Here is a 27,461-nt window from a genome sequence, read left to right on the forward strand (position 1 = left end):
AGTGCCAGAAAGTCCATGAAGTCTACAGAGGAAGAATCCAAGTAATTGTATGAATCATTTTGTATTGAAGCTTCAAACTAAGTAATATGCAATGGGATCTACAATACGCTCTCTCCAGCAGGTGAGAGTTAGTTATTAAGGCCTGAAGTCAAGATTTAAATTGAATGACTGGGGGGAGAGGGGTGTGAATGTGTACAGTGCTTCTCAGTGCTAACTGAACTATAATTTAGCAAGAAGCATAGCTGAAGAGCAGGATGGGAAGGCATAACAGCAGCTGTACAACATTTTTCTTAGCATCTCCCTTGTATGCAGTCCCCATAAGTAAAAAAAAAGGCATCAGATTTATCTTCTGACTTCATTCTCTTTCTCTGAAATTTTCCAAGGTCTTATCTTGCTACCTTTTCAATCCTTCTAAAATGCTGCTGTTATGTAGGTGCTGTACTGGGGCCAGACTTTCAAGGCTGTTTCCTACATTCCCAGTCCCACTTGTTTTTTTGTTCTCTTCCCCACTTTTTTCAAACCACCTTCCACATTATGTATTATTCCATCCTTCAGTTTTGCTCTCTCCCTGATGGGATATCTTCATCTTGCATGTTTCTAAACAATTAATGCTTTGGTACATGTAGCACTTCATAATATATTTTTCATTCTTGCACCATTTCAGGAACTTCATTAGCATAATGGTAGGATAGATGCATATTGAACTAGAAGTTGATTTAGTGCAGTGCTCTCGGTTCCTATTGTAAGGTCACAATTGGATTTCATTAGAGACTAAGAGTAAAGCTGCTGGCATACACTGTTATTGTTTGGTTCTTATTTAAGCTTTTGAAAACAAAAATTAGCATTTAAAATGCTGAGAAGAGTAAATTACTAAGCCCCTAGGCACCAGAGATATTCACCTAGAAGGACTCAAGGTAGGTCAAGTCTCTCAGCTATACTGGTTTACCCTGGATTACCTTGGTATCTGCATTCATGCTACACCATGCAGTGGGATTCTTTCCACACACAACTTTGTTGACACCAGCAGCCAACTGGTGTGTGCTTTTGCACAGCAGTTGTGCGCTCAGATTGGATTCCCTCCAGCCAGAACCAGGGCTGGCACTGAATCACAACTGCACAGTGGCAGATCAATCCTAAAGTCATTCCTGAAGAAATCTCTGTTCAACACATCAGTGCAACCCCATATCTAGAGGTGATGACACACCAGTGCTGAATCTTCCCCTGACCTCAGGAGCTTTGGATTTACTTTGTTTTGTTTGTTTCTTTCAGGGCACAGGTTTTTGCCTCATAGAAATGTAATAAAAATAGTGCCCAAATAAAGATTTCTGGTTGCTAATTCAGATCACAGAATTAGGCTTTAATGTTGTTCAGTTACCTATTCAGTGGCTTTGACTTATGGCAAAGTGACTGATAAAATGTCTCAACAGAGTATAAGATGATGGTGATGCTAGGTCATGACCAGCTAGTAGCTCACTGACCTTTTAAACTAAAACAGGGATGTGATTAATTTAAAGAAGTCCTCAACATGTTAGTGAATCTGGTTTTAGCTTTGGAACAACCCTGTAGTAGTGGCAAGGTGGCACAAGAGTGAAGTCTTTCTTTCCCCTTCTGAGAAGCCTGTGTATCATGTCACATACTGCTAGACCCCAATGGGAACAGTGACAAAGCTGTAGCAGTTGGCTGCATGTAAAGCCCCTGCAGAAGATGGCAGTGCCCCAGCCTCGCTAAAATCTTTCACCAGTTTCTTTGTACAGGACACAAAAGACTCCAAAATGCACTTTCAGTGTTGGCATCTCAATGATCTTTAGGTGGCTCCACCTTGCTGATAGCTTGACAAGTGCATGCTCCACCTTGCAGCTTCATGAGGAAAAGACATTGTCAAATTGTTGTCAACAGTCTGCCACTGTCCAGGTATAGCCTCATTATCCACCATGGAAGTGAGTATGCAGGTGCTGCCATGATGCAGACTGTCATCATGACACATATTGCCCTCTCATTCTGAATTCTGGAGCTGGTGCTCCCCACCCCCTGCCCTGAGCACTGCACAGATGGGCAGTTCTGGCCCAGATTTTGCTGTTCACATGAGGTAAAGCAAGCTGTATGGCCATATATTCAAACCACATGGAACCCTTGCTCCGAGACACAAGTTTGCATAAAGCCATAAACTTACTCATGCCGTTTGATTGAAAACTCTTGCCAGTCTTCCAAAAACAGAACACTGAGTCTCGAGGATTAGGATCAATCAGATCATTGATCTCTGTAACCACAGCACTGTCCTGAACACATGATGGCATTAAAGGTCTGCATAGTAAGATCAAAGAGGGGAAGACAGCAAAGGTGAGTTTTCCTAATTCGCAAGAAACTGAACAGACTGCAGAACAGACCAAAAGAAAAGAAAGCTTTGGCTAGAGAGACATGAGTCAGAGGCCGGCTGCCTCTGAGCGAGGCACACAGATGAATGCTTTGCATTGCCTGTTAGGTGGAAACACAGGGTGTACACCCAGGGCCAACTGCTGGCATGCACTTCACTGCTGGAAAATGCATAAGGAGGACGTAGAGTCCTGAATCAAAACAGTTCTCATGAAATTGAGCATAGGTCACTCCCTTCACTGCCTGAGGTACAGGCACCCTCTGGGATACACTGTCAACTGTTCAATCAGTACATTACTCTTACTTTAAATATTGGATTTTTGGATTATTTTTAAACAGAAAAGACTCCATGAGATGTACCAGCTGAATTACATACAACAGAAGGAACACAAGTTTCATCCAGTGTAGCTTGCATGCATCCATCATTTCTAGGGCACAGAAGAGTTTATTCTTCAACTTCTTTATTTAGATAGGCAAGCCGAGTGTAAAGGATTGGTAGATTTCTTGTAGGATAAACTGGTATATGTTACATATTTTTTGGCAATTATCAGCGGTCTACCAATTTTGCATTTTAGAACAAATCCCTGAGCAGTTCTCCAGTACCTGTGGGTAACCCACATTTTCAGTTTTTTATGATGATTTATTTCTATTGATATACTAGAAATAAACATGATTTGCTTATTTCTAAATAGATCTCAAACTCATTTCAATGCAGTTTCTGTTAGCAAAGGATTTAACTAAACAGCAAAGGCTTCCATCAGAAACCTCAGCTGTCTCCCCTTCAGAGCAGCACAGTTGATGAAAAGGCATTCTTTCATATATCCTTGTAGAAATAAAACATTCCTCCCATCTTCTCAGTACTCAATCATGATCGTCTTCATCTTCACTGCTGGTGAAGTGGAAAGACCTGGAAATGGGTTCTGTTTCCTTTCTGACAGTGCAGATAAGTGATTTCATCTTATCTGAGCATCGCCCATTACTTTCCCTAGCTTTGTAGCTATCCTGAATCATTTCCTTCTATTCTGTGCTTTCACCAAAATTAGAGAAATTGAAATGCTTTGAAGGATCAAACTTAAAGACACTTGCACTGATGCTTACAGTTACAAAGGTCATTTGGCACTCGTGAAAAATTATTTGCGGCAGGAAGTGACACTAAGTTTTCTTTCCCTTCCTTCCCTCCTGCTCTGGCTTTGTTGTCCTTCTGATATATCTTTATTAACTCTTCAACAGTTTGAGAGGAAGAAAAACCATTGCAGTTTTTCATCACAAGGTCAAGAGCAGTATTTTTCTCTTATTCTTTATAACAGATTTGCAAGTAACTTTTTGTGGCTGCAACTTTCTGTACTTTAACCATAACTCTCTTGCAGAAATGTTGCAAGAACCAGAATTGTTCTTAAAAAAACCCATAAAAGATAGGAGGGGGATGGCAGAGAGAACCATTTTAGTGCTGAGATAGAAGTTACCTCCCTCTGTGATATCCCATGCACTTCTTTTCACACACAACTCCTTCTTCTAGGCGTTAAACTAAATCCTACATTCAAAGCTTTTATGTCCTACTTTCTTTTACTATGATTTTGGAGCAGTTTCTGTCTCTATCCTGTCTTTGTTAGATGGGTCTCAGGCCCACTCAGAAAATTATACCTAATGGTTATTGAACAGAAAAGGTGAACCATGCTTAATATTCTCAACATGCAGCTAGCCAGAAAAATGGGAAAAGCAAGCTGTTTTTCTTCTCTTACACAAGGAGAAAAAAAACTTATCAAGACTGAAAGACTGCGACCTGTTTTGTCTAGGGATGGGAGAACTGAAAGGAAACATCACAGTGGTCTTCAAAGAGAAGAAAGGCTTCTGCAATGACAAAAGGAATCCTTGATGCCACGACCTTTGTGTAAGGAGCAAATGTAATCGTATCAAATTACACAAAGTGGAAATTTAGGTTAGACATCAGAAGAGACATTACAATAGCAAGGATAATTGAGCACTGAAGGAGACTATGAAATAACCATCAGAGAAGGTTTTAAAAAACAGGCTAGACAAGAAACAGTCTGGAAAAATATGGCTACAACTGAAGCTGAGTAATGGACTAAATGGTGTCTTAAGGTCCCTCTGAGTCCAATACTTTTTAATGACTTTGTGATTCCACATAGACTTATGGCCTATTCATATGGCCCTGGATTATTTCCCAGAAGTAAAACTAAACACCCAGAAATATTTAATCTCTATTCTATAATAAAACAACACATACTGCAGTTTTTCCTCCTGATCAAAAACACAAGTGGGAAGCCTTGATCTGTGTCATGTACCTGGAGGCACTGGCAAGTACCTTTCCTCTTGTTGCTCACCTTCAGCACCTGCAGTATGCCACACAGTCCACTGCATTTTTTGGCATGAAGACCTCCCACCACATTTTCCAGAATGTCTCATTTAGCCCCAAGTGGTCCAAATTTGCTCCTGGTATGGAACATGAGGTAAGTGACAGAGACAGCAGCAGAATGGTCAACAATTCAGCCATTTTATTAATGACTATATGAGTGTTTTATCACACATATTATGCAACTGTACTTATGACTGCATAGCTTCAATGACACCAGAAGAGAAAGGACAGCACAATACAATAGCAAAAGAAGAAAAATAAGCGCTTCCTTGAAACATGATCAAAAGATCTTGATTTCATGGTCGGGTTGCTGTTGTCTGAAGGGATCCTTATCATACTGCAAATTACGTAAGCCAGCACTAGGAGCAGCAAACAGTGGACTAAAAAAGCACTCTCCGAGCTTTCATACACTGAGTTTGCACAAAAAGTTCACATAAAAATCTGTAGGTAGAAAAAGCATTTTAGGAGAACACAGACTCCTACGTTCAGAGGAGCAACCCAGAAAATCTCTGCCATTCTTACCTCGGTTCTCGAGAACTGCAGAGCACAGTTTTCTAATGTCTTGGTGTTCATTTTATGGCTGGAGTTGTTTGCAAGCCAGAAGGTCAGCATTCAGAAGCTAAATCACCTACCACATCTGTCTGTGCACCTTGCATTGCTGATGGACTCTTGATTGGCACTAACACATACAGAAAAAGCCCAACTGACCACTTTTGAGACTCACCACAAAGTGATTATCTGTGATAAAGGTGCTATAATTTTACCCAGCTGTAGAAAGGAGCATAGGGTATTACTGAGAGATCATCCCAGACCATGTGTGTTACTGGGAGACAGAGGGATTTGGGCACAGCAGGTCAAATCTTGGTGAAAACCCTGAACTACCTTGCACACACCACTTACCAGTTTGAAGCCCACAGCAGCCTCTGTGATTTCTTTTGCAGTGATTTTGCTATTTTCCAGGGAAAAAAAATTGACTTTATCAATTAAAGTTCAGGGCTTATCTTGGCATTCCTGCTGCATCTCCAACACATGGCCAAAACCCACCAGTATAAACTTGCCTGTAACTTCAAGGAGTCTGAATAAGTTCCTGTAAGAAATAACCCTCCAGCGACAGAGTATCTGAAACGCTTTTGTCCTCCTACCTACAAAGCAGCAGGAACAGTGGTGTACGACTATGTGACTGTTTTCACTGGACTGTGGCCTTCACAGCCAGGAGCACACGTAAACACAGCCAAAAGGCCAAAGCTTGTATCAATATGCTGATAGTCTCGAATGACTGTCACATATCATGTGTATTTAACTGTGTCAAGAAGAGAGTTTTAGTTCCTTATTGTCCAGTATGTGGTTTCCACAGAAGTTCTCAGGTTCTGGACATTTTTCTCCCCCACAACTGTGAAAAAAAAAACCACACCAAAAAACCCACTCTTTTTTTAAAATACCACACTTTTTTTTACCTTTTTATTTTTTACTTTTTTTTTTTTTTTTTTTTACGTCAGAACTATCCTCCTAGGATGATGTGTGCATCCCACTTTTAGCCAACGTCTGTGCCATAATAACATCTCCATGACATAGCATTTATTGAAAATGACAGCCTGACAGATGGCAGGGCAAACCCTTTAATCCTAGTTCTCGACAGCATAGTACATTGCACATCTGATGCCAAAGAATGTTTTCCTCATGTATGCGAAGCCATGTGCTCCCTGAAGCCTTCAAATTCCTAAAGCTACAACGGAGGTGTCTCAGTTGTTGTAAAAAGTACCATGCACCCTCAAATGGTTAATAAAACTTCTTTGGTATGATATATATTGCATGATATAGCACCTTACTAGCTGAAGAGCTAGACAGAAAGGAAGAGGGTAAGGGTGTAAGTGGAGGAGAAAGAAAATTATAGATTTGAGGAGAAACTGTCAAAAAGTTCCTTCCATGCAACTGCCAGGAAACAGCAGCTGACCACTGTAAGAGGCCACAGGAGAAAAAATGGCCTTTTATGGAACATCTTTCAGGTCACCAACTGCCAGAACTAGGAAATCAGAAAAATGAGATGGACAAGCAATTTCTATAAATTATGCACTACAAAGAAAAATGCACATTTTTCCCAGATAACAATAATTAGGCCCAAGGGGAAAAAAAAAAAAAAAAAGAAAAAAACCAGCAACAACAATTTCTCAGTTTTTCTGCCTATTTCCATATGAACAACATGGATAAATTCAAAATGTAGGCTAGGAAATGTGGATTACAAATGATTTTACAAGCCTTTCTCTGAATCAGAATTTTACTTTACAATTCCTGTCCAAAATAAATTTTCAGACTTAAATAGCACAGCATAAAATTTCTTTGTGACCCTCTGCATTGGAGGATCATCAGAGGACTTTCCAAGCCAAAAGTCTGGGGTCTCCCAACTTGGGAGACATGCAGGAAAGATGTACAGTTCAAGCAAGTGCCATGCCTTTCAGAACAATCTTGGGGACTATGTGGTGAAATATGTAACTGTTTAGTTGCTGCTTGCCCTAAATACATTGCTTTACCAGGGTGTCAGCAGCTGGGACTCAAGTGAGGGGCACCAGATTCAGAGGGTCTCTTGCCCAGCCCATTACCTCTTACTGCACACAGCTTGTTGCGTACACGCATTGCCCCACAAACCAATATGGTCATGCAGACCAGCCACCCCATGATTTGGGGGAGAAGTGGAGCTAGGAGGCACTTGAACTAGGAATTTGGGAAGAAAAGGAAACCACTACATTTGGGCTTTGATGACGAAACAGAAGGGTGAACTGGAAAAAGAGGTCAGGCAATCTCTCTTGGGGAAGTTCACTAGATGAGGTGGGGTAGCACAATGCACAGCAAGAAGCACAATGAAACTTGTACAGATAAGAGGCTTTGCAAATTGAATGCATGTGCATGACTGAAAACCTGTAAGAGGCCACTATGTAACTTAAACACTGACAAAAACTTCTTTTTGGACCATTATGCACAGAGATGACACCCAATGCATACATGATGGGCTTTCCATTCCGGAGGCAGTAGGACCATTCTTCCTCTCCATATTGCCTCCTCTCTCCAGTGGTTCTCTCCTGCAAGCCTGTCTTCACTTTTCTCTTAGGGTCTCTCATCTTTTCTTTGTATTTCCAGCTTACACTGTTTTTCCACAGCATTGACCAACTTCATCTCAGTTGGCTTCTGCTGCATCAGGAATGCTCCCCATCTGTAGATAAGTTTGCAAGCCAGCAAATTTTAATTTCTTTTTCATAAGAATACAAGAACAGCTGTACTGGGTCAAACTAAAGGTCCATCTAGCCCAGAAGAATGTTTTATGATGGGAGAAGGAATTTAGCATTGTGGGTGCCATTTGTTTTTGAACTGGAAGCAGCTGAAAGGATGGAGGCAACTGTCCCTTATTCTTAGTCAAAGAGCATTTGACATATTCCCAGAATGAACACAGAAGGTCTTTCAAGTGGTCTTGCAAGTGGTCATTTGTATGCAAAAAAAAATCTGTGTGATTTGTTCTTAGTACACTCCTACTATACATCAGCAAATCAGTTAAGAGCAGACTCCTTCCAACCATTTGTAGATTTTTGTTTGTGGATTCATGCCTTGCCTAAATTGAAATCAGCAGGAGCGTCTACTCCTAGACATAATCTGACTGTGTCAGTTGCCAACAGCAATTACAGAAACTCATGGGGAACATTGGCTGCAGTTTACAGAAACAGATGTCAGTTGTAGCAACACAGGCATGAAACTGAATTTCAGAGTGCAAGCAGCCCAAAGTGCCCCATGTAAGTTCCAACAGCTCTGGCCACAAATCAGACCAACAGCTAAAAATCACAATTTTCAACCATCATTCACATTCAGAGCACTCCCTACTTTCATTTGCCTAGTGGAATCACATACATATCACAGTATTAAAATGCTTTTTCATTTCCTAGTAAGGTTTTATAACCTTACCAGAGGTATGAAAATTAGGGAGGTGGAGATGTGACAAGCAAATAGAAACACAGGCTCATTTCTGTTAGAGGAGAACAGTCATTCTTGGAATAAGGCTAATAAAATTTAGAGATTAATTGTACTGGCAAATTTTTTTTAATCTACTGAATATTAAAGCAAATGGCAAGAAAAGTTTCTGCAAGTTTTGTGCTGTCATCACTCACAAATGTACACCCTTTTAAATTCACACCTTCTGCATAGGTGAAGAGAAGAAAACATTTTGAAAATGCTAAATAGGCTAATCCAAATCATCAGTACGGGCAGGTCTACCTCCATGTTAAGATCTGGCCTGAGCCTGCCCCACCTTGTCTTCTATTCACAATCTTATTGCCACAAGCACAGTCTCCTGTCCTTCCAAGGTAAAAACCCTAAGATGAGACCAGGATCAACACAGCAGGGTGAGTTTTACCACAGTTTTGTATGCAGCACAAGTCAGGCCCAGGATCACAACTTCTTCAAACACTTTACAAACCTGCAGGTCATCCCAGCTCCCAGAGTATGTCCTATACTCTCTCAAAGTACCCCTTGCCCCTCAGAGAAAGCCACAGGAGGTAATATGCAGCCTGTTTTCTGCATTATCTAAATGTCCTGGGGGAGTGCTAGAGCAGCCTGAAGCTCCCCAAGTACTAGCTGTTGTCCCACTAAACACAGGCAGCAACCAGCCTGAAACTTCTGAATGGAGTTCAGCACAAAGCACAAGTTTTCCACTAACAAGCAAAACAGTCACATCACTGATAACACACAAATTAACTGAAATTGGGCACTGTCATAAACATTGCCCAACAAAATGAAAATAACCTGATACCAACAAGCAGTGTGACAGCTCCAGAAGCCTGGGACTAGTTTTATACGGAGCTAGACAAATTACTCGCTGAAAACTGTCTTTAGCAGTTGTCTACATAGTTCAAAGCAAGACTAGGAGAGGCCCTATCCTTCCTGCCAGAGGAAGATGTCAAGCATGGTAAAACCTCAGCAGAGGAAGACTATGAGAGGAAGGTGGAATAAGAATAGGTGTGATCTTTAAGGATAGCACACTGATCATGGAGAGTCACACTCATATAAAGTCTTGTGTGCAAATTCTTAACCAAAGACCAGTGACATACCATAACTCCCTGCTCGGGTGAGTCTTTTGGCCATTCCTACGCCACCCTTACATCCATGCCCACAGGGAGAGAGGTTACTCTTTTTGTCAAATTGTCTGCAGGTGCAACTCCAGGTGTCGAGAGCTCAGCAAACAGTAGACATCCTAAGCATTTGCCCATGCTTTCTTGCCTTTCCTACTTTGTGACTATGTGATTTGCCTCCCTATGCTCCTAGAAGATGCAGGAGATGCTGGAGTGGCAGATCCTTTCTGCCTGCTCTGCCTACCTAAGCCAGATCCTGGCATAGTTTCAAGCTTCCACGAGTGGCTGCTAAAACCAACATTTAAAGTCAAAGGTAATGTGAACCACAAATTTATTTCCCTTCCTAAACTGCACTAACCTTGAGGTGAATAAAGACATGCACTTTTTTTCATATTCTGTCTTTTGTGCCAGCATTATCCCACTTGTAGAATATGAACAGATTTTATAGGTTTTGAAGTAAATGGGTTGCATTCTATATATTTTTAGATCTTAAAAAAAGAATATGTATTTGGAAAGCCTGGCTCTACAAGGACTTCATTAAAGAAAGGATACAGTGTTAGAGAGTCAGGGACAATTCTGGCCTCAGGTCTTTCAAATCCTCTGCCTACTGATCACCACCCCCTTAGCTTGAGAGGTGGCAATAGACATCAAATGAGTCAAATAAAATAATGGGCTCTTTCTGTTTGGTACAATAAAAGATACTTTGTGGGGGCTTTGTCATGTCCAAATATCCTCTCTCATCCCATGTTTCATCACTCAAACCAAACAGACTAAGGTAGCTTTAGGACATACAAATAAATTTCCAAAGGGAATATTTAACTTTATAACAATTTTTATCTCTCAAAGTGCAAAATTACACTAACAACTCTTAGTGTTGACACTAACAACACTTAACTCTCACATTGATGAGAATGATCAATCAGTACTTTCCAGTGCCACGGTCCGAGGGAAGTCTTGACTGGTCCCAGGATGGTGGTAGGATGGGTGGGAACGACCCCAGCCACACACCTGCATTCCTATAGGTGACCCCTGGGTCCTCATATGAGAACAAAAATCACAGGCAAAAGAAAAAAAAAAGTCAGCTATGCATTAAGAGAGAAAAAGGGGTTGTAATCGGGGCTCACATGGAGGCCCACTGTTTTGTCTCTGGAACTGCATGAAGCAGGTACAGCCACAAACATAAGGTCAGCAGACATCAGCTCTGGGGACGGGCGGCCGCTCCCGTTTGCAGGGATTAAAAAAGAATTCTCCCGGGAGAAGAATTTGTGTAAGCCTTCTCTGTTTTCCCAGTTCATTTGTAACATCCCCAGGCTGGGCAAGAACCATTATCTTCCCTTTCAGGAAATAATGACCAAAGTTGATTATTATCGTTTCATGCCAACCCGAAGCAAAGAACCAAGGCAGTAAGCCTATAAAGAGGACAAGGTATTTAACGTGGAGTATGTCACAAACTACTGATTTGCAACGCTGAATTCAGAGGTTAAGACCACCACAAAACCACAGCAGAAGCTGAAAGACGCTCCGTAAGGGAAGGCAGCAAGCTGAAGAGGGAACACCGCACAAACCGGACCGGACCGGACCGCACCGGACCTGAGGCAAGGCGCGCGGCGGCGGCGGCCCTCTGCTGCCACCTGGCGAGCGCCCCGCGCCCCCAGCCCCACCGCAGCTGAACAGGGCGGCTCGTTTCACGTAAAGTCAGCCTGCTGAAATAATGACATTTTAAGAGAAAAAAAAAAAAAATATTAAAACGAAAACGCAGAGGATGATATTTGAAAGGTTTACTCAATACAGAGAGAGATAATAAGTCCTAACTACATTTCTTGAAGCTGTTTTACAACTCCTGTCTTTCCAAGCTTTTCTTAAAAAAAGACAAAGTCGATTTCATAATAGGATGCAACGTTATTCTCCTTACAAGTACTAATAAAAAACACTGAGCATGATTTTTCTGGTTATCTCCCATTGTCTTCAAAAGCCTAGCATGAAACTTTAAATCCTGGGTTAGTTTTGCACAAACACTGTCAAAGGAGAACATTTTCATGAGCACTAGGGACTCACAGAGTTTCTTGATACTCATAAATTACATATACGCAGAAACATGCCCAAGCACTGAGCTGACTGGCACGGGATGGCCTGTGGATAAGCTAGTAAAAAGTTTGCTGGCTGCAAAAGCAGGGAATGTATTTCCCATGCGCGTGGCTGGAACGGGGTGAAGTATTAAACAAATCCTGCATATTTTTGTGCCCAATCTCATCAATATCTCTACAGAAACACCTACTACCTCCGCTGCTTTCTCACTGGCTTTGTGCAGCATGTGGCAATATGCCATTCTAGATGCAGCACTCAAGATCAGGGTTAGTCCCTCCTGTTCCTCTGTACTTTACCGTGGCCTCCGTATCCTCTCAAAACATGATGGTAGAGGAAGCAGAGAAGTGCAGGCAGCTGCCTATTTGCCTGACAGTATATTGTGACACAGGACTACAGATACACTGTGTCCCTGTGTTGTGACTTCCTGAGACAAGATAATCAGAATATTGATTTTCCCATCATGTGTGCAGTTAAAATGGAAAGCCTATTCGCATAAGAATCTGAAATGACCGATGCTAGCTAAATTTTGAGATGCTGCCACCTGGGCTGCAATTCATTTGACTCCATATTCATATATTCACTCCATATTCACTCCATATAAACCTCCATATTCATGCCATTCAAATTTTTCTGAAGGAGATGCTTAAGATTAGCTAGAATTCAACCACCCAGGACAGATGTCTTATACCCCCCCATCACTCAGCAGATCGCATTCTGGCGATTGTCCTGCAGATGGTGTGAATCAGCCCACCCACGCTTTAATCAGGCTGCCTAACTGGGCAGACAAGAGTCAGCACCCTGAGCAAATACCCATACCCAAATTGCTCGTCATTCACTCTTGCTCCTTAACAGCTCTCACAGCACCCCGTGCAAAAAGACCTCAAAAAAAAAAAAAAATCACTCTTCTTCACTTACAAAACTTCCATGAAGCACCACACCAAACAGGATTCCCTGTAGAGAATCAGACCATGGGAGGAGCAGATTAGGAGAGGGGAGACAGATAAGAACGGACAGAAATGGTGAACATCTAAACTGTGCACTGTGAAAGGAACAGGCTTAAACAGTAGCTGAGAGCACTGTCAGAAATTTCTCTCGACACTATCCCTGCATACATCAAGAATGTTCCCCACTACAGGGGCACAGCTAACCATCGATTTATGCACTCATACCTATGAGGCAGCTGACACTCACATCAGTAACAAGGGAAAGATCTGATCTGGAGGCAATGTAGCACGCAGCTCTGCCTGCTGGTTCAAGCAGAGATGCTTGTGGAGAAATATCCTCGCACTCCAGACACACATGGGAAAATGATCAGCATCCGCTCTCTCTATGTGGCAAAATGAAGTAGTACTGAGTAGCAAACTCCAGCACTGAACCCTTACTCTGAAAAACTGAATACTTTACCAGCAATGAGGTAACAGGGTGAGGGTACAATATTTAAATCACACGCCTCTCCCCTCATCACCTTTATTGCTTACTCTGTGTGATTGACTCTCATGTTCAGAACCAGTTGGTACTGGGTAACTGTCTGTTTTGGTACAGGTTCTATCAGAATCCATGTAGGAAGCACCAACACGTGGCAAATAAGAACAGAAATGGAAAACAAAACATAGGGTGCTTCTCTGTAACTGTGTATAGTTTCACAAGCTGACTCAAAGCCTTGCCTATGAAAATTAAGATGGTGCTAAATACTAGCTAGATGCTTCATTTGTGTCTCTGTTGGCATATTCCTGGTGTTGAAAATATTCTGATAAAGAAATTAAAATCCAATTATATATATATAAGAGTTTGGTTTGATTAAGAAGTAGAAAATGATTGCTTTTAGGTATGGGAATGTTAAGTTTGAAATGTAGTCATAGGAACTTAGGAACTTTAAGAAATGTACTATATGTGACTATAAGAATACAAGTATTGTCTAAAATCAGTTAACCACAGAAACTTTGACAAAGATTTATTGGTTTATAGTGTTTTGTTCTAGGAAGCTAAGGAAACCGTCATGGACACCAGTTTGCTGCTTGGAAACCCCTTACCCCTCCCATCTCGATCTGAGTATCGAGGATTCTAATCAGTAGAGTTAAGAAAGATTAACCAATGATTGTTTTAACATAAGAATATTAATAAAATGGTGTGACTGAAGGACCAATCAATATAAAGGTTAAATTTAAGAATAGACATAGTATACATTTTTATGTAAACTAATATAGATGATAGTGAGAATCGTACTGCGCAGAATCACCTGAGAGGTCAAGAAGCGGACAAGTGAGGAAGACTATAGAAGACCACCAGAGGGCTTCTGAAGACCACCAGAGACCTTTACTGCGCTTGCGTAAAGGACATTTACATATGTTAATAGTTTCCCGGAAAACTAAGGATTATGTATAACATTTCTCGGAAATCTAGTGAATATGTATAACAGGTATACATTTAACCTGCATAGTTAAACCAGACAGGTGCACACGATAGGTGGAGCGATCCCCCATGTGCCCAGCGCTGCAATAAAGGAGTGCCTGCTTCTTAACTTCTCATTGCTGTTAAGGAGTTTTATTCCGGATTTCGGCAACACTGGCATCACAGAATCTTATGTTTCCTATTTTACTGGAAAATCGTTCCAATGGGATTGTTGCAGAAAACATATCCAAAAGACATCACATGCCATGTACTCCCTGGCTCATAGAAATGTGGTGAGATCTAACCAAGGCAGCTTTGAAGAAAGCTGTTGACAAGCACAGGGATGCATGAGCATGTGAAACTATCTTCAGTCTTTGTGAGCAGTAAGCAAAGCGGCCAAGTGGATTTAGTCCCCTCAGGCTTATGTCCAGAAGACAAATGAAATTACCAGAAATTCAGCATGCTTTAGTCACAGGAAAACAGAAGGCTATTGACCTTGTGGCATTACACGGATTACCAGGGGTAACTACCACTTTCTTCACATTCTTTTAGAGCTCTGAAAATTTAAAAAAAAAAAAAAAACCACAAAAACCCCCTTCTCTCCACAGCAGTTTTCTTCCTTGTCCCCACACAGTTATCACCCTCTAAAAGGTTTCAGTTGCTATGTTATTTTGTATCCTTATTCTTGATTTGCACACTTGTTACACAGCAGAATTTAATTTGGCAAGGTGATAAGAAGTAGTATTTTTTTTAAGTCTTTTCATCAATTACTTGGTTCTCAACCTCTACATTTAATGCCTTAGCAAATACCTTCATTGCAACCCTTTTGGCTGCTTCTCAGAGTCTTTCCTGCATGTCAATGTCCATTTGAGTAATTTTCCTTCATAGGTCCCAACTTTGGGCAGGATCCTTTGTTCTTCAAATTAAAAAGGAGGGGATCTGAAGGAATAGCTGCCTTGTTAAAAGACTGGATTCAGCCTAAGTTCAGGTGGCCCTCCTTACGTAAAACTCGATGCAGCTTGGTTACTATGGAAGTACATCCAGTTTAAATTCCTAGACACTTAAACACAAGTTTAAAAAAAGCAGCACAAAAGCCACCTGATCACAGCAGATATATAAAAATAAGATCACCATGACTAGAGTAAATGAATTAATACTTAACAGAAGGGGCCACTAAGAAAAAAAGGAAAAAAAATTATCACAGAAAGACTGTTTCCAGAAACAACAGAAAGACTCTGGGATTTTAAATACCATGACTGTGAGGTTTTAAGAAATCTCTAGTCATGCTACTCAATGAGACTTAATAAGGAATTAAGACTTTGCCTAATTGCTAGCAACAACATTCAGTGCATATAGAGCATTTTGCATCTGCTACTAATTAGAAAGGAAAATCTGAAGAATGACTTGGGGAAAAATCATACCCTAGGCGTTAGCATGCTAGCAAGGAGAGGCAGAATTGAATATGCTCACAAAGGACATGGAATTTGTCTGAGAGTACATCTAATAGAAGCAGTTGATAATATTGCCATGTCTGCTAAAAAGCAACAGACACAGAAGGTTGTTCAGAATTTAGAGACAGCAGGAAAAACTGCAAGAAGATCCACTGAGCATAGAACAGTACATCACGTATTCTCTGACCTCCTGGAGAATATGCAACATGGCGGAGCCTATTATCCGAATTTTAAGAGTTTTTCATTAGTGATGAACAAAGTGAATTTTCAAGTTGTGGCAACGAACAAAAGTGGTGTGAAAGATCTCAGTTTCCTATAACAACTTCACATGCAGAGTGATGAACAAAGCCAATGGACTACAGTAGGATAAGGAATATATGGTAGGGTCATACCTGCAGGGTAGAGCTAGGAATGGGATCAGAGATGGGAAGCCTGAAAGTTAAATGACTCTGTTTTGCCAAGGGAAAAGGGGATATTGAAAACAGCTGCTCTTGCTGTACCATCCATTTGGGCATGCTCCATTCTTACCTTGTCAAGGTAGCAGGTAGCAAGTGTACACTAGAGTAAAAATCCTCAGAAACAATTTGCCATCTTGAGATCAGGGTAGCTGGTAAAGATTTTAAGGGAGTAGAGAAGCCCATTGTTGCTACCTTCAGCTACGAGCTGGCAACACTAAGGATGCAAAGAAAGTGAACAGACAATCCTAGCAGGATAGCAGGGAGCTGATGAAGAGAGAAGCACAGTTGGATACTTGACAATGAGAAAACAATTAAGTAATATCTCACATTGAGCGTACATTTCAGAGCATAGGGCTCACCAGGGGAAGGGAAGTATCTCCCCTACAGTTCTGGGGATATGATTTCAGGCCCATAGGTACCTAGGTGTGTAGTAATACCAAAGAAATGTGTTAACTAGTCGGCTATATGCAGAAGTAGTTTACCACTGAAATGTTACACATGGCCCATATAGGTCGGAAAAACCAGAACTGAAATCTAGAAGCAAAACTTAGGTTGTTAGATAGGATCTGATAATCACCGCCTCTACTGCAGCATACTCTGAAACAGCAAGAGCAGCAGAGGTTCAGAGCATGACTCAAAAAAATGGTGCAAGAGGAAACAACATTCTTTAGGACCTGGTAATGTTTCTGAGATAAAGATTTTATAGGAAGAACAGGCACGAGCTATATCAAATTGCTAATATTTGAAAGTTAAATTCAAATAAAGGGCAGATTTTGAAACAAAGGATATTTTTATTAGTTGCCTGCTAAGCCCCAGAGACTCCAGTAAAATACATTTTTCCTCACAAGGTCGCAAACGCACCTTTCATGCCCTTGGCAAAGCATTACTCAATCTTTCTAAGCTACCTTGCAGTAGTTCTAGTCAAGCTACCAGAAAACGTATTACTATGTTCACATGAGCATGACTATGGATTTTTTTTACACCCCCTCCCCCTTTAGCCTTCAAACGTGATGTTTTTCCTCAGTCAGTTATACTCCTGCCCAATAAACAGATTCATCCTGGTCTTCTAATATGGTAAGGCCTCAGTGAAGCCTACAGCATGTGCATACACATGCATTCAGCATTATGTAGCTTGCTCTTTTACATTTTCTCTCCTGTTTCCCTACTCGATTCTGAAGAAGCACCCTTTAAGACTATTAACCCTTTCCCAACCAGCAAGATATATCACACTGTAGCTGTTTAGATTATAGCTTACTACATCTATAAAGTTACTTGACTGTTTTTAAAGCAAGAGAAAGAAGTTCATGGTTTACCTATTATTTTCACAGTAACTATGAACAGCCTCTTTTGCAGCTACTTCAAGCAAATACCTAAGTTAAAGGGGAGCTTTCCTCATTAAGATCATAGTGTACCGCCTGCTTCCAGCAAAACAGGGGCTCCAAGAAAAGGGCTCATGCAAAGACCCTACTCTAGTTCAGTCTACGAAGCAGACAGTTAGTGCTTTTACGGCAGTCTCTACCCACCCCACGCCACCAGCAGTTTCCTAGGTCCCTCTCTGAGGGCAGGCGCCTCCTTCACCCATGCCCTGCCCCCGCAACGGGCGCCAGGAGACACACGAGAAGCCCCCGATGCCCTCCCAAGACACGACACAGCCCTGAGGGCCCCCAAAACCCGCCTTGAAGAGGCCGCTGCCCCCGCGCCTGCGCGGCACCGCCCACTCGCGAAGCTATTTCCGGTCCTCGCCAGGTGTTTCCGGGTTGCGCGCCGGGCTCCGTTGGAGGCGGAGGGCCGGGTGGCGGTCCCCGTCGTCCTCCCTCCATCCTGGTGCTGCTTGTGCGGCTGCGGTGGGCTCTCCTGGGGGTGAGCGGGGCCGGGCAGGGTCGCGCTCGTTGGCGGGGTGACGCTGGGCCCTGCTGCCGGCCGTGGGGGATGCAGCGGTGCCCGACAGGCCCCCGGGCGGTGGGAGAGGGGGAGGCCGCGGGGCCCGGGGCCGGCGGGGCGGTCCGGCAGTAGGTCTCTTCCGCTAACAGTGTAGATTCACCAGTTCTGCCGAAAAAGTATTAGCCGACAATCCGCGGTGGTTCTGGTGCCGTTCGCGGGTCGCTCCTTGTGGAGAGCATCACCGTGTTCTCAGGGTAAAATCGTTAAAGCTTTATCAGGCCGCCCTACGGCCACGGGATCTCTCTCTGGTGGCCTGTTTTTCTGTCCTCCTTAAGGAAATGTGAGTGTTAACTTTTTCGGTACCTGTGGAATAGCGTTTCCTCTGCAAAGGTGAATTTGACTTGTCATGGTTTTACTGTCCCGGGAGAGGAAGCAGCACAGTCAGCGCAACACAAGGTGGTGTTCGCTTCCTTCCTTGTTTAGTGGGACGAACAGAAGTTACCCTGTTAAGCACTGCTGTAGTTTAATTCGTATTTCTTCTAAAACTGGCCTCTCATTTTGGGTCAGCTAAGAGTAGTGTGTGCTACTGGTGGTTTGGCACTTAGTTGGCCTTAAGCTTCTGACAGCTGTGCTGTTTTCTGGCTAATGCCAGGCACGCTAAGACGGGGGAAGAGTAGAGTAGTACATCGCTAACTGGCCAAAGAGCCTCAGTCTTTCTGATAATTACCTGACTCTGTTAAGCAGAAACTCATGGAAAAATGAGTTTTACTTAAATGCGAGAGATGCTCACATACTTTTAACAGCCAAGCTTGTTTTCTAGATTCATCTTAATAGTTGATGTAGTTGTACTCAGGATCAGAGCCTATAAAGAACGACTGGCTGACTTCTGTTTAAAGTTAGGTTGAAAAGAAAAAATGTGACCTCATAGGTATTTTTTCCTGTGAATTGTAAGGATTTCAAATATCTCTAATGCTTTAACATTTTTTTTGCAGATTAATAAACTTATGGAAGCATTATTGTGGAGCTAGAATGGGAGTGAAAGGAGTTTTAATTGTTTATTTCCAATTATGTATTTTGAATATAGAAGCATGGGGTTATTCTGGACCCTGTTTTTGAAATTTTAGGCATTCAGCTGGTCATAAGAAACAGGAGTTAATCTCAGTGTTTGTTTACTTAGTTGTTTGCTTTTATTTCAGTCAGAGTATTTCCTCTTTTCTAACAGTAACAACTAATTAAAAGATTGAAGTTCAAAATGGCTTGTTCTTGTTTTGTTTTAGCTTTTTCCTACCAGTTACTTCAAATTAGTCTGTGAATTTTAAAAAATATTTTGACTGTAATCTATCACTTGGATTCTCTAGCTTTTTTTTTTTGATTGTCCAACAGTCCAGCTTGAACTAGGACTGCAAGAGTGCAATATGCTTATGCAATTAAAATATTCTTTATTTAGCACTATGAGTATAAAAGTTAATTTTCTATCTCTTCTGGTAATCTAAGAGTTTTACAACTATTCATATGGTGCTTATTTTTAACACTTTGACATTTTCTCCAGGTTTAACTTCATTTTATCATACAAGTTCCTCACTGCCATAATGAGGCTAGTAATTCTTGAAGATTATGATCAGGCTAGTGAATGGGCAGCAAAATACATCTGTAATCGTATTATTCAATTCAAGCCAAGTCAAGGAAGATATTTCACGCTTGGTCTACCAACAGGCAAGTTTTATTCAAAGCTTGTGTAAATGACTAAACCTAGAACTAGTTTGTATCATTGCTAACAGACAGAGTATTTAAAAGAACACAAATATATTTTTGGTAATACTCCCAACATTTTTCTTTTTAAATATGGATTTGATTTGTGTAAAAAGTTGTGATAAAGTTTGAGAAGCTGAGAAATACAAAATGAGAAATAACATTTCTTTTATGTTGAAAAGCAAAAATTTGACTATGAAGACATTTGAATACACTGAAAATGTTGTACGGATACATAGAACAGTAGAAAAACTTTATTTAACAGGGAGTACACCTTTGGGATGCTACAAAAAGCTGATAGAATATCACAAGAATGGAGATCTCTCTTTCAAATATGTAAAGACTTTCAACATGGATGAATATGTAGGTAAGATGTGCTAATTTTTTAAGAACACACTATACTGATGATTTTTTTCCATTATTAAAACTGTTAAATACTTTGCCAAAGCACAGGGTCAGTCTAGTGTGTTGGTACTCCTACGTTAGACTTCTGGCCATGAGGTCATCTTAAGCATTTTTCTCTATTCCTTTGTCCACAAAAATGCAAATAATAAACAGGTAGATCCTGTGCTAAATTCAGTGCTTCACAATACTTCTGTAAAAAGTGTGTTGTCATGTAATACTGTGACTACATTACTTTTGAAGACTTTACACTCTTTGTGATGTATGTGAAAGGAATGTAAACAAATTACCTTGTGCATGCCAACAGGAAATCTTTCTTACCAATATAATTTCAAATATTGCTTTATCTGACTGACTTAGGTTTGCCTTGCATGCCCTATGTTGGTTACACATAGACTAGAATTAAGGCTGTTTGGTTAAATCTTGAAATATGTTAATTTTACTCTAAATTATTTCAGGGCTCCCCAGAAATCATCCAGAGAGCTATCATTCCTACATGTGGAATAACTTCTTTAAACATATTGACATAGATCCAAATAATGCTCATATTCTTGATGGGAATGCTCCAGACTTACAGGCGGAATGTGATGCATTTGAAAAGAAAATTGAAGAAGCGGGGGGGATTGATCTGTTTGTTGGAGGTATGAGGAAATGCTCTGTGGTTAGTTATGATTCAAACAAATACACTGACTCTCTAATCACTGTTTTCATAACTTAGCTAAACCCATTTTTTTCAGTTATGGTGTAAGAAAGTTCTGTGACTAACAAAGAATCAGTATGAATGCCAAAACAGAATGGTTGGTGTCCAAGTTTCTAGTAACTTAATTTCAAGTAAGTTTTGAATGTTTTTTTATTGAAAATGGGGAGCCAGAAGGAAAGAATGAGTCCTAAAACTTTTTTATTAATTTACGATGTTTGAGGATATTTGTTGACTCGCAGGTCTGGAATGATTTACTTTTTTTAACTTTGAAAAGGCATTGGTCCAGATGGCCACATTGCATTCAATGAACCCGGATCAAGTTTGTCTTCAAGAACAAGATTAAAGACTTTAGCAATGGACACCATTTTGGCAAATGCTAAATACTTTGATGGAGACTTATCTAAAGTACCAACTATGGCGCTAACGGTTGGTGTGGGTACAGTGATGGATGCTAGAGAAGTAAGAACTTATTTAGTTCTAGTTGCATGTGTCTGTTTTCAAGACTAGTTGGTATTGATACTGGCATTGAAAGTAAAGAGACCTTTGTTTTGCAGGTGATGATTCTTATAACAGGTGCACATAAGGCTTTTGCATTGTACAAAGCAATTGAAGAAGGAGTCAATCACATGTGGACAGTTTCTGCTTTCCAGCAACACCCTCGTACTATCTTTGTGTGTGATGAAGATGCTACTTTAGAACTAAGAGTTAAAACTGTGAAGTACTTTAAAGGTGAGCACTGAATCAGAAGTTACGTGTATTTAAAAAAAACCACAACAAAACAAATTTTAAATTATATTGATTTAAGTCTGGGCCTTCCAACACTTTACAGTAGCTAATGTATAATATTATATATTCAAAATACTAAATGTTAACTTATTTCTTGTGAATGGAAAAGTGCTAGGAGGCAGAATGTGTGTTCCTTACATTCCTGACAAATCTACTTTGGAAAAATATTTCCTTTGCTTCCAATTGGAAATGGTGGTTTAGTAATCTTCAACTGTATGTAAAACAGCAGCAGTCTGGTGTTCCAGAATACTGGTCTTAAATATACTGGAAAGTTTCACTTAAAGAAAACTTAATACACTTATTAATCCTGATGTATTTTCATGCTGCTTTTGCTATGTGCAGTAATGTGCTGTCTAGTAAACTTGAAATGTGTGATACAGACTTTGAAGCTACCTGAGGACATTTTTCATCCAGTGCAATTAGCATAACCATCTATACTAACATAGAATACATTTCAGCATCTTACTGTGCTTTTCATACTTGTAGTAGGTATATTGAGCCAAACTTAAAGTAAGTTGAGATTTTTGATAGTTGTTCGAGACTTCCTAGATGTGAATTCTGTTTCACTGAGACTGTAGAAGCTGAGAAAAGTCATTTTCTCCTAACTATATTAGCACAGCAAGTGCAATTGTGTAAATCAGTCATCTTTCTCACTAGCATGGATACCTGTAGTAGTTGAGGCATCTGAGATCAAGATTGCGATTTATGAAATTATTTTTGTGAGCATTATATCACTAGTGTCCATATATATATTGGATTGCAATTCTGACATTAATGTGATTTTTATCCTGATATCACTTTTGGCCAACTGGTTAATTTTGGATTTTTTCAGTATGCTGTTCTCTGCTATGTATTGAGGGGGTGGGGTGTGTTAGTCTTTACCTGTATCACACTGCTAGATAGTACTTGTTGTTTTCAAAGGTAAACTTCTTTAACTGCTTGGGTAAATTTTAAACATTATCCTGTATTTCATATAAACAAAAGCTTGCTTGAGAAAGATACAAACCTAATGTAGAATTACTAGGTATGAATGACACTGAACATTGCTTTAAAAATATCAAGGGCTACAGTATATGAATGTGTGCTATTGTGTCACACTGTATTTGATTACCCTGTAATCCAGAGCAATAGAGTTCTTAAAAAGATTGTTTATTTTAAACTTGCTTAATTTTACCAATTCTCAAATCAGTGAGATTTGCCCCCTTTAAGATAGAGGAGGAATCAATGTGGGTCAAATTTGGAATTATTTCTGAATCTTGATCTTCAGGTCAGACAACTTAGGAAGCTAGGTAGTTCTTAATACTGCTAATTATGGTAGCTATTTACTGTGATTTTTCACCATTTAAAAAAATCTCGAGGTACTGTATGAAACTTCAAACTTTTTTGATGATCAAGTACCACACTGGCTGGTAACTAGAATAACTCTTATTCCCCTTCACTTTTTTCTAACTTCCTGAAAACTTATTAGAGGCTAAAATTATCAAGTGTACTTAAATGTTCTTATTGGAAAAGGGAAAGGTAACTTTCTTGCAGAATGAAGCAGAAGATGAATTTTGAATTTACTAACTAGTCTGCAGATAAGTCAATTTGGGATAGTTTTTTCCATACTTGTGCATGCTCTTCTTAAAACTGTATGTGGAAGTCTGTTTATTCAAAGCATACTTGAATATACAGTGAGACTTTCCTTTGAAATAATTATTTTTGCATCTATCTGTAAGGACTCTGGTGCATACCTTTAAAAAAGATTTAAATATCCTTCATTAAATATGGCAGAGGCAGTACTTTAAGCATTTTTCATGTGTCTAGGAAGTGGGTAATTATCTCCTCTTCATTTCCGTTTTTTAGAAGAGAAAAACACTGTTAGGAAGTGAAATGCTTTAAAGTTCAAAACATGGTTCTAGTTTGAGTAGTGTGTGCAGCTGTTACTCTTTGAGTACAAATGGCTTTTGTAGCAAATGTATACTTAATATTTTCTCACTATTAAACTCCTGAAAAAATATTAGACTTGATCTTTCCCATGTACATCAACACAATAGTTATCCTTCATGAAATCTAAAACCATTTCCTTTTGTTATGTTGCCTTCTAAGGTTTGGTGCTTTTGCACAAACATCTGAAGCCAAGTCGTTAACCTTTAGAGACAAAATGAGCTAGGTTCTTGAGTCAATTATAGGTGTGTTGGCTGTTTAGTATGGCTGAATGTGTCACTAAGTGGAGAAGGAAATAGTAACATCTGCATTTATATTAAATCACATGCTGCTTAGAAATAGATGCTGCATAAAATGCCTTTTGTTGTGGTCACCTACAGTAATGACCTCAGATTGTATAGTTATTCAAGTTTCATATTGCTGCAGTGACACAAAGTTTGCCACCAATGCATCATGTAGCAAAGGTATTTGAATATTCTTTGCCATAGATAATCACTAAAATGTATGCTACTGTCAGACTTCTTTCATGGTTTTTAAGACAATTTCTCTACTTTTAATGTTGCATATTACTTAAATCTGTAATTTTAGAAGTTAATCTTTAGTTTGGTGCTAAAATGGACTTCTACTTTGCAGTTTGTGAACACTGATCAGTTACTGTTACTAGTCCTTAAGGTGAAATGAGGTTAAAAACATACCAGTTACCAAATGTCCTACCTACCTAGATGTAGGTAACACTTTTACTAAGTTGTAACAAAGTAAAGAAACACCTTTTTTTTTTTTTTTTTATTGCTCTTCGGCACTTTCCAAAATTAAAGTACTTGAATAGGAAAAAAATACTCCCCTAATCACAGCTATGGATGACTTGTATATGACAAAAAAAAGCCTAGCTAGAATAGAAGACAGTTGAACTACTGAAGTTCTTAATCTGCATGAACAGTCTGGATACTTCTAGTTTGGTTTTGCCTGTCTATAGGACTACAAGTACACTATTAATTACAAACACAGTAATACCACAATGCTAGAACATTGCAACTCAAGCTGTAAAAGTATCAGTATATGTACATCTGATTTTTATGACAAATTGTGCTATGAGGGAATATTATGTTGCTGTTATGGTTTTTAATACAAAGGAGAGATGGGTGTATCTCATGTATTCAATTCATTTGGAAGTATTCCAGATCTACTTTTTTGATGGGTCTGTTATTAGAGAACTGTCTCATCCCTGCTCACTTTATACTGAAGATGTCATTAGTATGCAAGTGATACAGGAATATATATGATGTCTTTAACTTCTGATTTTAAACTACTTTAAATAGCTAGTGCTATTCTCTTCAGTGAACTATTTAAAATGTATACTTTGAAGCAAACTCCAAATAAAAATGTGGATAGAAGGACATGTTGAAAAAGTATAACTAATGTAAAGCTGGCATTGTTGCTTTCCCCTCAAGGTTTAATGCATGTGCACAATAAGCTTGTGGACCCACTGTACAGTATGAAAGAAAACTGAAAGAAGAATTGAAGAGGAACTCCATGTGGGTCAACAGCAACAGTTTTAGGTAGCAGATGAGTTCACTGCTATGCAATATGCTGAAAACTGTTTAAAATGGGGAATCCTAGGTACTGTATTTTTTAAAAGGTCCAATATCTGTACATTCACATTCCATCTCTTTGCTGTGTTGTGCATTTTGCTTTAACATTTGGAGCTCTGTTGTTGGCTGGTACATAACTAAATGGAACAGAACAAACTTGTGGGAGACTGCATGTTATGTAGGGGGGTGGGGGGAAGCAGAGCACTTATTCTAGCACAGCAATGTAATGCATCTGCCTTGTGTTAGAGAATATGATATTTTATTTCCAGGAATTTGTAATTTGGGGCTTGATTAGTGTAACTACATTTTGCGTTTGTGTCTCTAGGCAGAATGGTTTTGGCCTTTGTCAATGTTATAGACTCGTAATAGTTGTACAATTTCTACTATGAAATGTTCTGTTTACATACATCTAATGTACACTGAGCTTTCGCACTTGGTTGCCTTAAATTTATCTTAAACAGTTTTGGGGCATCTCAAGTCCTGCTGTACAATTCAGGCAAATAAAAATACAAAAACAGTGCCTAAAAATGCACCAAATTCTTGAAAGTTATAACTTACTCCACAGAAAAATATTAAACTTCTGCCATAGCACTTTTTCCTCTCATGTTTTTCAAATTACTTTAGGATTTTTATATTTTTGGTAATTGAGCTTTATATGTAAGGAAAAATCTAAATATTCCTTTCTGGTGGTACCTGTTTAATTGTACCATTGATGTTACCATTAAATGCCTGAAAAGAGGTTAATTTACAGGAATACAATGTCTGCAAGTTTAATACATGATCATTTAAAGTCAACTGTTAATCACTTTGCAATAGTTACCTCTCATTGTATCATTATAAACATTGAGCTGTTACAGGGAATGTTATTTCCTACTTTGAATATAAGTAAAACTTAAATATAAATCTATCATTTCAAAATTGTTTTGTTTCTGATACAAATTCTGACATGAATAAATACTTCAGGGCTTTATGGAGAGGTTAGGTGGAAGAAGGCACAAAATTCCTAAGGAAGAAGTTGAGTTTGACTTATTTTTGGGGGGGTGGGGGGTGGGCAGGGAAAATTCCTAAGGAAGAAGTTGAGTTTGACTTATTTTTGGGGGGGTGGGCAGGGAACAGGGGAAGCATGCCCTTGTATAAAATACTCACTGGGAGAAAGTGCAACAAAGCATAACTTCAACAATTTAACTTTTCACCTAGATAATAGGCAGGTAGCCTTTATTACAAACCACATTACCTCCCCAGGGATGTGGTAGAGTCCCCACTGCTGGAGGTTTTTCAAGATGTGATTAGACAGGGTGCTAGATAATCTCATCTAGGCTCACCTTTCCCATAAAAGGTTGGACCAGATGGTCCTTCAAGGTCCCTTCAACCCTGGACTGTTCTATGATTCTGTGAAATTACAAAAGGAGGGAAGAATTGGTCTAGAGCAGTGTAGGAAGCCAGGCCTTGTGTTTCAGTTCTTAACAGTAGATTGAACAAGCACAGATTTAAAACAGGCCTTCAGGTTTAAGACTCAACTTTTGCACTTTCATTTTTGAAGCATAATGCAGTGTTGGGGGGAAAAGTTTAGAAGACTGTGCTTCAGGAGAATGCTGTTTCATGTAGCATATGACCCACAAAATGCATTGTTAGGCTTGCTATTCTTAGTCTTTACAGCTAAAAAAGACTTTATAAAGTCAACACTTGTATTACAGAAAGTGTGAGACTAAAAATAATCCTGAATTTAGGTTACTATTAAAGGAATTCAAGCACATTTGTCTTAATGATCATGATCCATCCTCTGGCAAAACTGGGAATTCTGTTGAGGAAACAATAGAATTTAGGTTCAAGCATGAGTGGAAATCCATAGTGCTTATATCCTTCTACTTCTAAAAGCTTTTTCTTCCTTGCAACAACTCATTTTTATTCTTTATTACAGAGCACCTTTCAGTCATCTGCCTCTCTTGGCAACCTTACCAACTAAAGCCCTTTTTTGTGTTCTGTCAAGACATGGGAGACCACAGAATTAGTATCTCTTTTCCCTTCATAACTACTAGAACTTCTGTGAAGGCCATTTCATAGTCTTCAGTTGTTCTCCAGTTTGTTTCTGTTGTTAAACTTTTTTCTAACTTTTAAGGGGAGGTGGCCAGGAATCTTGCTTTAGTTCCTTTGCTCGGAGCAATACATGCTAAATCTGTGCTTTCTTAAAGATATCTGT

At 39.7% G+C, this 27,461-nt stretch overlaps 1 protein-coding gene across 1 annotated transcript; it reads left to right on the top strand.

Moving 5' to 3' along the window:
- Positions 1-18,212: 18,212 nt before the first annotated feature.
- Positions 18,213-26,171, top strand: GNPDA2 (glucosamine-6-phosphate deaminase 2). The gene is made up of 6 exons (XM_052780147.1): positions 18,213-19,829; positions 20,131-20,228; positions 20,722-20,904; positions 21,238-21,422; positions 21,518-21,692; positions 25,124-26,171. Exons 1-6 carry the CDS (start codon positions 19,702-19,704, stop codon positions 25,180-25,182), a joined length of 828 nt encoding a protein of 275 aa, XP_052636107.1. The 5' UTR covers positions 18,213-19,701; the 3' UTR covers positions 25,183-26,171.
- The last annotated feature ends 1,290 nt before the right edge of the window (positions 26,172-27,461 follow it).

This window comes from Harpia harpyja, chromosome 2 (assembly GCF_026419915.1).
Source record: "Harpia harpyja isolate bHarHar1 chromosome 2, bHarHar1 primary haplotype, whole genome shotgun sequence".
Lineage (NCBI taxonomy): Eukaryota > Metazoa > Chordata > Aves > Accipitriformes > Accipitridae > Harpia > Harpia harpyja.

Excerpts from the sequence above, each read along its gene's own strand:
- GNPDA2 (XM_052780147.1), top strand. The coding sequence starts at position 19,702 with ATGAGGCTAGTAATTCTTGAAGATTATGATCAGGCTAGTGAATGGGCA. Across the intron at positions 20,905-21,237 it reads GATTGATCTGTTTGTTGGAG|GCATTGGTCCAGATGGCCAC; the intron begins GTATGAGGAAAT and ends AACTTTGAAAAG. Across the intron at positions 21,423-21,517 it reads CAGTGATGGATGCTAGAGAA|GTGATGATTCTTATAACAGG; the intron begins GTAAGAACTTAT and ends TTTGTTTTGCAG.